At 37.9% G+C, this 12,872-nt stretch overlaps 1 protein-coding gene across 1 annotated transcript in view; it reads left to right on the top strand.

Annotated features, from left to right (window-relative positions):
• LOC149149381 (Peptidase M1 family protein) overlaps positions 1–12,872 on the top strand; it is a 206,057-nt gene that overhangs the window by 64,743 nt on the left and 128,442 nt on the right. The window contains exons 8-17 of the mRNA XM_089438372.1: positions 5,483–5,596; positions 5,682–5,756; positions 7,909–8,016; positions 8,113–8,325; positions 8,437–8,498; positions 8,832–8,859; positions 8,997–9,083; positions 9,206–9,231; positions 9,581–9,644; positions 9,812–9,892. Coding sequence (XP_089294498.1) covers positions 5,483–5,596; positions 5,682–5,756; positions 7,909–8,016; positions 8,113–8,325; positions 8,437–8,498; positions 8,832–8,859; positions 8,997–9,083; positions 9,206–9,231; positions 9,581–9,644; positions 9,812–9,892 — 858 coding nt within the window. The remainder of the gene's footprint in view (positions 1–5,482; positions 5,597–5,681; positions 5,757–7,908; positions 8,017–8,112; positions 8,326–8,436; positions 8,499–8,831; positions 8,860–8,996; positions 9,084–9,205; positions 9,232–9,580; positions 9,645–9,811; positions 9,893–12,872) is intronic.

Consider the following 12,872-nt stretch of genomic DNA (forward strand, 5'->3'; position numbering starts at 1 on the left):
CTATTTCCCAATGGCATAGTCTATTTATTGTATGCAACACTATTTGCAAAAAGGTTGGAGTTTCTGGGAGCAGTATGGAGGAAAAACCTAGCACTTTCATTGTACAGTTTTGGCAGAGATTTTAATGAAATAATGCAGCTCTGATTCCTGAGATTCCTGTGGTATGAGTTTAGCAATTTGTTCTTCCTTCTGTTTCATATGTACCTTGTTATGTTTGACCATCCATTCATGATCATTTCTAATTGAATGCTTTTAAGTATGAGAGGTAGAATCCATGTTATTTGCTCTGCCTTGTGAACGCATTCATGTTCTGTGTGTTTTCTTCTGTTTGAAAAGGATTTCATTTCATATGCCCTTTTCAGCCTCTCAACAGTCTTTCCACTCCATAATATTTCAAATTTGATTGCTAAACCTCCTGCCTATCTTGCCTCATGAAATATTCTGTATCGTTGATTTAATTTCTCAGCCCCTGTTTTCCTTTGGTCCCATACAGCCCAGAAAATTCAGTCATTCAATCAATTACCTCTCTTTCATATCTATTTACTAGCCTAAGATCAGTATTCATTTTTTAGTCATCTCAAACCCTATTGTTTATTTTCCTGAGTGTGACCCGGAGAGAGCCCTCTCCTGTTTTGGTAGGGCTAGCTACCAGACTGAGCGTGGTTTGTGGTTACCCTGAATTTTGCCTTCCTTCAGCCTAAGGCAGATTTAGGTGCTAACACCCCTCTTGTTGAGAGGGTGTGCGGATTCGATGGCAGCATGGATGGACATTGTCGTGATAGGGAGAATGGTCGAAGAGGTCCAGAGTGCTCAACAGGTAGGGTTGAGTGAGTGCCTCTTAGAGGAGGCTCGATTACTCGCCACCAAGGGTTGAGTAAGTTCTGGGTCCGATCACACTCTACAGAAAGGGTGTAATGAGGTCTTTCAACATTTGGACCCGATTACACAACAAGGAAGGGTGTAGTGAGGTCCTTTAACATTTAAAATTGATCACCAACTAGGATGGGTTGAGTGAGGCCTTGGCCCAGATTGATCACCAAGAATGGTGAGTGCATGCTTGCTAGTTGAGATCTCATTATTTTGGCCTAGTAAGAGGCCTTATAATCTAAGGACCGATCACTCTGCGGGAGTGAGTCCTTGAGGACCAATCACTCTGAGAGAGTGAGTCCTAATATGCTGACGATATGTCATGGGTTTGGTACCACCTTGGATATGGCAACTTGCTGATCCTAATGGTATATGTTGATGACGATTTTATATAATCTTTTCTTAGAGAAATTTGTCAACTTGAGAACACTTGTGACAATCATTATGAATACCTCCTCAATTAAGAGGGAGTGTTGAATTTTTGTAACTATGGTTGGTCTTGGTAATGTATATTTGGCCACTTGATATATTTATATTGATTCTTGTAAAGCATATTTTAAATGCTAGAATCAAACGAAAATTTTATTTTTATTCAAAGTCCCATTGTGACTTTTAAAGGAGGAAAATTTGAATTTTGAAATTTTGGCTCCAAGTTATTCAAGTCGGCCTTCCTACTAGTCAAGTTGGCCTAGGGCAAAGAACACACCCATTCAACCCAGTAGAGTATTATATAAAGGCAACTCAACTCATTCTCTTGGCACCAATTCACACTTCCTCAAGAAAGTTTTCAGGCATCACAGCGAAGATCAAGAAGGACAAGGAAGACGAATTGCATCTCTCTCTCTCTCTCTCTCTCTCTCTATCTCTCTCTCTCAAGCTCGCACATGTGGATAGTTTCTGTCTCTTTGTAAAAATTTCTGTTTTCCCACCCCAGTTTTCAGTTTCTCCTTATTTCTCCCATGTAGTTAAATGCCCATTCCCATAACCATACATTTAACAGACTGAAAAAAAATAAATATTGCTGAAAACACAAATTCTGGAAATTTTTCAGAATGCTGGAAATTGCAGAATTAAAAATCAGCAATTAAAAACAGCCATTAAAACACATTAAAACACTGATATTTTTGGTCAACGTGACCCTGGAAAAACCCCCTACAACTCTTGGGGAAAACTAGTTTGGGAGCTCTTCTTTATTTCTGAAAATTGCCTTTTTACAGTGAGAATTATTCAGCAAAAAATCAGCAAGCAAATTTACAACTTATCTCCTTTCCCGTGCCTCACAGCAATCTGGAAATTACAGCAAACAGGACAGCAATAAATGCTGTACGGCCTCCGTTTTGTGTTCAGAAAAATCAGCAAACTGCTCCTCGATTTTTGTGCAAAAATTTGCCTTTCACTATGTGCTGAATCAGCTGTACAAATCTGCTCAACTGCTGCCTTGGAATGTGTGCCAAGCTGCTGTCTCCTTCTCCTCCCTGCTCAGAAATCTCTCTTGCTCTCTTGCTCTCCTTCTCCCAATCTGTTCATGAAAGAATGAATGACCTTTTCCTCCTTTTCCTCCTTTAATATAACTCCAAGTGACTTTTGGGTGATCTCTAAATCCAATCGCTGAAATAGATTTAGATCAATGGCTGAGATTAAATGCTCATTTAAATCTCACTTTCTATTTTTTAATTCACCCCACTTAGTCATTTATTTCCAAAGTCACTTTTCCTTTCTAATTTTTCATTGACTTTATAAAAGTCACTTTAAAATTAGACTTAATAACTTTATCACTTAAAGTCACTTTTAAATTAAATTTAACTTTATAAAATTATAAAGTCACTTTAGGAGAAAAATTAAATTCTTTTGGACACTTTTCCCTAGGCCAAAGATCAAAGCCTAAGGGAACCACCTGTCCTCCGGTACCAAATTTCAACACTCTTCTGGTTTGCAGATTTTCAGGGCAGTTGTATTGCTGGGGGCGGAACTTCTGGGCAATTGCTGGGGCCGAAATTCTGGGGTTATTTGAAGTTGCTGAAGGGCCGAAATCCTAGGTCAGATTAGATAGAGCGAAGTGTTGGATCACATCAGGCAGAGCGAAGTGCTGGATCAGATTGGGAGGCTTGACTTGGAGGGGTTGACCAGGTTTGAGCATAGGTCTAGGCGTGTCTCTTGTTGAATAAAAGAATTTCTCTACTGAAAAGGTTGCTAGGTTTTTCCCCTTGTGGGAACTCCTCAGGTAAATCTTGTCCTCCCTTTGTGCGTTGTGACCTCTACTATTCTACTGTTCTTGTATGGTTGAATTTCCAAAGTATAATTGCTGAATGATATGTTGAAATAATTTAAAAGAAGATTAACATCAAAAGTAATTATCAATATTTTGGAAATATTGTGCCAGTCTCTATTGCACTTAGAAAATCAACATTGGACAATTTTTGATCAACCATTTCTCTACTCAATGACTAGCTTGGTTGCTTCCTTTCATCTCAGATGCATCATACGATGCAACCGTATAGTTCCACAACCTATCATCTAGGCAAAGTTCGGGGCCCATCCTTTCTACCTTGAGGTCATCTTCTTTATAGTCTCTTTCCTCCACATTGTTAGATCTCTCTGGGACTTTGTTGTGGAGAGATCATTACCCCTACCTAGCACTTTGCTCCTTAAAGGCCCTCGCTTCAGACTAGTCAACAGGTCGTGCTTGAGGGTGGTTCTCCGAGGCATATCGGCTCCTCTAGTCGATGGTTGTTTCCCCAGAGCGCCTCCTCCCATTCAGATTCTCTCTTGATTCACCGAGCCATCTTCAGGTGACTAAACAGGTACTGAATCAATCCATCAGAGAGGATATCTATTGATTATACACTTAGGTCACATGGATTTCACCTCCAACAGGACTTGGTTTGACGATGTCTTTCTATTTGGAGCATTTCTTAGAGCTGCAAGATGGCCTCATCATCTGACCCATTTACTTGTGCCGACATTGGATGCACTCACTCGGGATGCCCCTGGGGCAACTTTGTGTGCCATCTACAAGAGCCGAAGACTTGATTAGCACCTCATCTTGAGGTGCCCCATTTACTATGAGTTTAGTGGACGTTACCATTGTCTCTACAGGGATTTTTAGGGGTTGCCTCTCCACTTTTTTCTGATACCCAAACCAAAGATGCCTAACCCTCTTTATTAGGGAGATCTTTACATACAATTTCAAGTCTCACATGCCACCATTCACCTTGGGATTTCTAGAACTATTCCCTCTTACTTTCGGGTTTTTGCGTCTGATTGAAACAATAGGCAGTAGGTAGAGTCCTAGTTTGCAGATGGGAGAAGGGTGAGACCTTGGGGTTCACCACAAATCCCTCCCTTCCTTTACGAGACAAACATATATCTTTGAGATTGGCCCGTGGAGACAGTACCATGCTTTAGTCGAGCTATCCTTAGAGAGTCAGAGGAATTGGTTTGAGATAGAGATAGTGCAAGGCAATGGATAGAGAATAATCAGCAGCTTCATCCTTTCGGCCTCAGGTGTTAGGAGTAGCCCTCACTCCTCTACTACCTCTAGGATCATACAGTTGGATTTCCTTTCGGTTCCAGAAGATCTGGACAAGGAGAGATTTCCTTGCCCGCCTCCCTCGCCGTCGACCATTAGATCCGGGAGATGCTGACCTCATTCACCTCATCTTCAGCTCCCCTACCCTTCTTTGGAGTTACGCGGTCCAGCAATAGCTATACTACACATTTATCATTTTTGATCATTTCATGCCATTTTATACATTCTCTAGAGTCTATTGTACCTTTATTTCATTTTAGTTTTATTTTAGTCATATTTTAGTCTTTTTAGTTTTGGATTTACAATGGAGTTGCATTTGCACTCGTACATGTCTTGTATTTACACCGGATGTATCTTTTAGTCCCATTGACCTACTTTTGTGGTCACCCCAGGAGATTAATAAAATTCTCTTATATTATCTTCTCTTATCCTGACTGCAGATTGTATCTGTATCTGCCTTTGTTTTCTTGCTTCTATTGTCATTTTGGCCTTTTCTTTTGTTTCTTCTGCTTGCTCTTCTATTTTCATAAGAGCTTTCCCTTTGGAAGATGGTCCCGCAGACATCATAGCCAAAATTGGTTGTTTGGTTTTCCTGGTTAACATGTTCGGACTCTTAATTTTAATATTGAAGTGATTTAATATAAAGGTAAATGGAATGGCTACTACTCATCTCATCAGTTTTCAGAAATGTTCTTGAAATGTAATCAAGATTATGCTGCAATGCTCCTTTTCCTGTATTTTCCCTCTTAGTCCATAGTTAAATGTTTGAATAGGTTTTGTATGAATGGTGGACAATCTTTGAAAAATTCTAGATAAGGCAGAGGTGCATCATACCATATCATGTTAAACTAAAATGGTTGTGTCATTCTGGTGTGAAATTAGTGTGTTTTATTTATTTATATTTTGGTTAGATGGCTGTAGTCCAAAGACTTTGTTTACAATACCAGAAAATGAAAAGAACTTCAAGCCTTGGTTGTAAGCAATACTACATGCAAAACACCCGTCATAACTGTGTATTTTTGAAAGTCAAGTCCAATCTACTGTATTTTACAATTAGTGTAGCTAATAATATAGTTATGTTTGCAGAAAGGAGGTTTTCATTTAACTCCACGCTCTCTCACATTGGTGTCCCCTCCAACATCAGCTTTCACATTGGAAATTGAGACAGAGATATATCCTCAACATAATACGTCCCTGGAGGTAAATGGTATTTCAACAGTGGAATATTTATATAACATTTATTCTTTCACAACTGTATATAAGCCGAATAGTGTCCTTTTAACAGGGTCTTTACAAGTCATCTGGCAACTTTTGCACTCAATGTGAAGCAGAAGGTTTCCGCAAAATAACTTTCTATCAGGTGTGCTATTATGTTTTATGGTACTTGTGCTCTTTTCTTTATCTTCTGAATTTTATTGTGCTTGGTTCTATGGAGAAACACATATGTCCTGAAAAATACAGATTCTTGATGGCACTTCAAATTTCCATTTATACTTAGTTGTTTGATTACAAGTTTTCATCCATAGCCCTTCACAAGATGGTGTTTTTCTTTTGTTTCCTGTATTTCTTTGCCTTCATTTGCGTTTGTGTAATGTTTGATTAAAAATAGTTTCAGAATATTGTTCTGTTTTCTCTGCGCCTGTATTTTGACGAAGGTCTCTCACTGGTGAAATTTAAGAAGTCTTTATCTGTATTAATTTTTTGGTTTCTATTCCATAGCTATTCACAATGTTCTGTGACTTCCTTCAGGTTCTTTCCATGTTTTCTGCTGCAAGTAATTTTTAAAATGCTTGAATGGAAATTTCCAGGATACAATTTAAGTAATTAATATTGATCATTTTAAATCAAAATAGCAAAGATTTGTGGCTGTGGGGATGTTACTTTTGAAAATTGGGCGAAAGGGTAGTTGGAGGGTGATCTGCTACTTATAAAAGACTTCGAAAAATTGAAATCAACAAGACAGAACTTCAAATGTAGAATATTATGATAATGACAACATTATGTTGTATAAATGCTTTCCAACTTGCTTTCGAGAGTTGAACCCCCTCAATTTATAATTCAGCTGGGAGGTGTTACTTGTGTTCGTCCAAGTTTCTGGAATGCAGAAGTGAAAGAGCATGTGGAGAGAGCTCCCAAATTTTAGGGAGATTAAATGATATGTAAAAATAAATATACATCTAATTGTATTTGATAATAAAAAGTTTGATAATGGAAGGAAACATAGGTTAGCCTCATGGATTTACCCTTAACCTTGGATACCCAATTTACATATTTGAAATGTCCCTCATTAAAAGTAAAATGTTTTGCATCACATTTCACTATTTTGGGGACATTGCAAAATTTTCTCTTAAAGTTTAATTGTGTGGGCAGCGTGCCCCAAACCTTGGTGAGCTTTTCATTGTGTAACATTGGGTTGTACTCAACACTGGATCAATGTTATGAGTGTTGATGATGCCCTTGTAAGAGGGATATGGCTATTATGGGGGGCTTAAAATCTTGTGACAAGGATTTGTAACAAGTGGTGACATCCCCATAATCGAGATTCATTACAGGGGTTGATAGCCCTATATCAAGGATTTGTTACATGGGTTGGCATGGTTGTAATAAGGAACTAGGGATGTCCCTAAAATAGAAGAGGCAACCTAAATCATATTGAAGGATGTGTGTGCCACCTCTAATTGTGTGCAGAGGATTGTATGACAATCAAGTCCACACCTCAAGTAGTGTATGTGCCACTCGAAGAGGTACATGCAACCTAGAAGTAGATGTGTGCACCTTGGATACCCAACTTACAATTTACACATTTCTTTCAAAAATTGACTTTGTATTGTGACATGCCATAGGGTTGGTTGGGTTACCATGAGATCACAAAGGATTATCACCACTCAACATAGGCTTGCTCGATGACCTAACTTGGGCCATACCCTGATTATGAGTATTTTTTCCCTAGGCCATGCGTTTTAGGAGAATATATGCTTGTGGTTCTGAAACTTCTGTCAAGGTCACCAAACCATATTCTTACTTCTTCCAGACATGGGCCCTTGCCTTCTTGATGGTGGATGCAGCAGGGCACACTTTCTCCTTCTTCATTGTAGTCTAATGACAGTTTGCAGTGCATTCTTTATTTCATTCTTTCTCCTTTGTTAATGTTGGACCTTTTTTGCAGTTTCAATCTTTTATCTATTTTATCTTTCTTTTGGAGTAGCCTCTTGCATTTTCACATGCTATCATCACTGATTGTACTTCATTGACCCTTGATCAACTTTAATAGATTATGGTTCAGTTAAGCATCATTTTTCTTGTGGAAAGTATGTGTAACTTTGGAATTCATACCATGTAAAGTTTCTATTTGGGCTATTTTATGTCTAATGAATTCAAAATTGTTACAACACAGCATACATGGTGTTTTAGCAGTCCAATTATTAACACATTAACCTATCCTGAAATAGGAATGCTTTTGCCATTCTTAGATGGACTTCATATCGAATGCCTTTTATGTCTATATAATGCAGGATCGTCCAGATATATTGGCAAAATTTACAACTAGGGTTGAAGCAGATAAAACACTGTTTCCCGTACTATTGTCTAATGGAAATCTAATAGAGCAGGGGGATCTGAAGGTATGTGTGTTTTAATCAAGATAAATGACATGGTCTTCAAAATTCATGTTGGTGGTGTTGTTAGCATCTAACCACTGTTTTCTTTTTGTGGTGCAGGATGGCAGACACTATGCTGTCTGGGAAGATCCTTTCAAGAAGCCTTGTTATCTATTTGCTTTGGTTGCTGGCCAATTAGTCAGTAGAAATGATACATTCATTACACGATCAGGACGCCAAGTTTCACTTCGCATTTGGACTCCTGCAGATGATATATCAAAGACTGCTCATGCCATGTATTCCCTTAAGGCGGCCATGAAATGGGATGAGGATGTACGATAAAAAATTATCCATTTACATTTTAGATGCAGTCACTTCTGAAGTAAGTAAGATTGCATTTGAAATTGTTTGCCGGATATTTACTGATCTATCTTTTCTGTCCAGGTCTTTGGTCTGGAATATGACCTTGATCTATTTAACATCGTGGCAGTACCTGATTTTAACATGTAAGAGATATGCTGATTCTGGATATAGAATAAATACTCGCTTTTTATTAGTGTAATTTAGGTTTTTCTCAGTTTAATGCATTTCACTAGCAGGCCAATGATAAAACCTACACATTTAAATTTTCAAATAATGTAGAAATACTGCCATTATAGTCCTTGTATATTGCAAAGATGGATAAAATATCATTTAGACACGAGGGGAATTTCTATTGAAGTGTAGGTAGCTCTGTGAATAATATGGTACTCTGAAGATATCTTTTCGGTTAATTCTTTACTATTTATCTGCCTTTCATTATATCTCATTTTTTTCTTTTACTGTCTGGTTACCACCAGGGGAGCGATGGAGAACAAGAGCCTTAATGTAGAATGCCTTTTCCATTCATGTTTGTTTTTGTTGAGTGTTGGCTATATGTTTTCAAATTGTGAGATTTTGATGACTCCTTTCCATTAGATTTCTGAAATGAATTTCTCATGATTGTTTCACATTTTAAAATGCAGATATTTAATTCAAGGCTTGTTTTGGCATCCCCACAAACTGCAACGGATGCAGACTATGCTGCTATCTTGGGTGTTATTGGTCATGAGGTATTGGTTTGCTAATGAAACAGTTAATGCAACTAAACAGTATTTTGCAGCTGTATCTGTGTAAACATGTTCTGTTTGCATATTTTACCTGACTTTTGCAAATGTGTTCCTGTGTTTGGCAGTATTTCCACAACTGGACTGGTAACAGGTAAACTGACATATATATATATATATATATTCTTTCTTCATATACCATGTCATAAATCCTTAGTATGAACATAGATGTCGATATTGCATATATGATCTGTACATTGTTATTTCTGTTTTATTATGTACTATGTTGAAGGTCCATTATGTATGTATTTAATTGTTGGCAGTTGTGTCATTCTAAGGGTTTTAAGCCACATACTATTTAATAGTTCAATGTTCCTCTTATTCTGCATATTTTTGGATATGCTGTTCTGCGAGATTAACAGAAAGGTGGAGTAATTAACAAGGCTTACTGTCTGTTTTCCATAGCATCCTAGTTCTAATTGGCCTTTGTGCCAAATTTACAGGGTAACATGCCGGGATTGGTTTCAATTAAGTTTAAAGGAAGGACTTACAGTTTTCAGAGATCAGGTAATTAGCTAGTTCTATTTTAAAAGGCAGTTGCAACTAGGTCCTTGTAGTTGATTCTAATGTGTTGATCATGATCTCACTCCATTTTGGTTGAATATTTTTATTGCGGGTAAGAATTAGTAATTACTATTTCTCTTTAGTTAATTACTGGTTAATATATTGTGCAGGAATTCTCATCTGACATGGGCAGTCGTGCTGTTAAGCGAATTGGAGATGTGGTGAAGCTTCGTAATTATCAATTTCCTCAGGTAAAAGCAAATTGATATTGGTTTCCCTGGAGTATTTTTTTCTAGTATTTCATGTAATATATTAATTTTGGGTCAGTGAGTGTTTCAGTACAATCATCATTCATTTGTGGAACATGAATTAGTTGGAGTACAGTACTATTGTACATGAACTTTCTTTGAGCATGATTGAGTTGGTTTGAAGTCCTTACCTTTTGGAACATAAAGTCTTGAGCAGACCAAGAGCCTGTAGTAGTACGATAGTTTTAAAAGCCATCCGGTATGAATTGTTAATTGGTCAAACCAACCGGTCAGATAGGGCCAGGTAATGAACCTGTAGAAAAACCTGGTTGGAGGGCCGGTTTGTGCTTGTTAGGTACCTAACTGGTACAGACCAGCCCCAGCGCTATCTGTCCCGATCAAATCTCACATATGTGGGGGGAGTCTGGGACCCTCAATGGTGGTTTGGAGGAAACCAGCGGGTTTACTCCCAAAACAGCTCCTCTTGGCTATAAATTTCAACATTATCTTCAATTGTTTTAGTATTTTTGAGAGTGGTTCTGTCCTCGTTGAATTTCCTATGGAGAAAGTAGAATTTTAGATCTCACTCAAAATCCAACAGTCTTAACAGTTTTCAAGATTTTAGGATTTAGGGGATTGCAATGTTTCCATTTGATTCCATCATCTATGAGGGTATGCGATTGACATTTAATCAAGAGCACGAAGCCCTTTATGTACCTTGATGTTGTTGGAAACACTGAGAGGGGGCTGAACCAATATTTCTTATTACAATTGGTAAATTATTAATTTTTAGAGCATAAACAATAAATAAAACATCACCAACAACAATGAACAATTGATTTTTAGGTGGAAACTCTTTCGGGAGAAAAACCACCGAACACTTTTCAATATTTGTGAGTACAAAAGTGCTTCAGCTCCAACTGAAAAGGGAAGCCCCAACTCCCTAGTACTCTAGAAAAACATTCAAGTTTATTAGGCAGCTCCATCTCCTGAAAGTATGCTCCTGCACCCTGTTTTAACAACTTTTACTGGAAGGACGCTCTAACACCCTGCAAGCTCAAACTTGCCCTAGCACCATCATGCCACCTTGAAGTATTTTCAGGGTACAACCTAAAGGAGACTTCACTCTCCTGCCTTGTACCACCCAACCACCCTGAAAGTAATAAAAAATCAAAATGAACCATGGGCACTTGTACCAGGGATAATGACCCACTTACAAAGATATGCATTAGAAACCCTTACTGATGATATATGCTTCAGATATACAATGAACGACAAAACTTCTTCAAAACTACTGTCAAATGATGTGATGATAAAATTGATCAAAGATTTGTGCAACTTCTGTACCTTAAGCCGACTACGTAGAATCTGATATGCTGATGTCTCTACGCCTGTATTCACTATTGTTGGTGAACCTTCTTCTCAAGTCTCTGCAATAATAAAGTCTAGAGATGTCTGTTGATACCTTTATAACTGATGATGCCACGACTACACGAGAGAATCTCTTTGCAACTTCATTCACTGTTACAAACACATCAAATTTTGGAGCATGAATACAACACTACAACTTTGCAAACCTTAGACAATGCTTGAAACTGTGAATATTCCTCAAATAATACAGTGATGGCACAAATTTGTTTCATCAATCAAAATATCACTAATGAACGACTAGTATGACTTAAATTTCAGCTTAGAATGATTTTAGTGATTTGTCACAAACTAACAACAACTTATCTCCGAGAATAATAACCAGTGTTCCACGGGGACTCGCCCCCCCCCCCCCCAGGGGTCTAGTTTCCTCGCTCCCCCGCGCTCTGGGGACTTGGGGACGAGTAGGGGACGTTTCCCCACGCTCCCAAAATGAAGGAAACTTGAGGGGACGTGCCAGGGAAACGTTTCCCTTCCCTGAGGGGACGTTTCCCCATGCTCCTAAAAAAATGGCCTTGCTTATAGTTTATGATTTAATAGACCTAAAGTGGTACAAAGCTACTCATGTTCTGTATGGGGATAATGTCTTGTGCTGTCTTTTGGTTTCAACAAGTGTTATTTTAGAGGGTCAGTATCATGGAAATTTGCTGGACCATATAGCACGTACATGAATTTTCCTTTTAAAACTTCTCCTTTTTTTCTCAAGTGATGGCTAGATTACAGTGGGGAGATAACTGGAGTGACAAGCAAAGAATATGAGACATTCAGTTTGTGTTTTTAATTTGCATGACATTTGACATACAAACTATGGAAGCAACACCTATGTCATGTGGGAAATAATTGGGTGGACTATAGACTAACATGCGTTTACTGCAAGCATGACAAAATAGTATGGGCAACAAGAAATCTTAGGAACTTCCGTTATATATGAATTTATACATTTACAAAATTTACATAGAGCACAGTGGCTCAGCTTGAATTCTCAGATTTGAAAATTATTTTCACCCCTGAAATACAGTTTGAAGTTTGAACTGCATGGCATTGCTCTAATAAGGTAGACAAATTATCCATGCCATCGTTGGTCACCCAAGTTGGTTCGCAGATGGTCATCCTGCAGTCAATGTCATTTGATAGTAAACTGTTAGAAACTCTTTCATGTGATCTTCTCATCTCTTCTGGAACTAAAACTCTTCTTTCAACATATGGTGTACTGTCTATATTATATATAATATAACAAACTTTCTCGCTGTTGGATCCAATACAGCTGGAAAACCCATTGTAGTTGCCCCTTCTACTGCCAATGCAGTGTTCCTGATCTGTTCATTTACCTTTTCACAGAATTCAGTGGCTACCTTATCAAGCTGAAGCTCTCCCTCTGTCTGACCAAAATCTAAATTAGAATTTGACCAAGCTGAATTAGAATTTTAAATTTATTATTTTATATGATATTATAAATTTGGATAATGTCAAATGATATTCATATCAATGATCAAGCTTTGCAGCTTTTCAATTCAAACCAAATTGTCATAGTGGACTCAATTAATAAATTATATTT

The sequence above is a fragment of the Pinus tabuliformis genome, chromosome 9 (genome assembly GCF_031772625.1).
Source record: "Pinus tabuliformis cultivar Carrire ecotype Pingquan chromosome 9, CPIR1, whole genome shotgun sequence".
In the NCBI taxonomy this organism is placed as follows: domain Eukaryota; kingdom Viridiplantae; phylum Streptophyta; class Pinopsida; order Pinales; family Pinaceae; genus Pinus; species Pinus tabuliformis.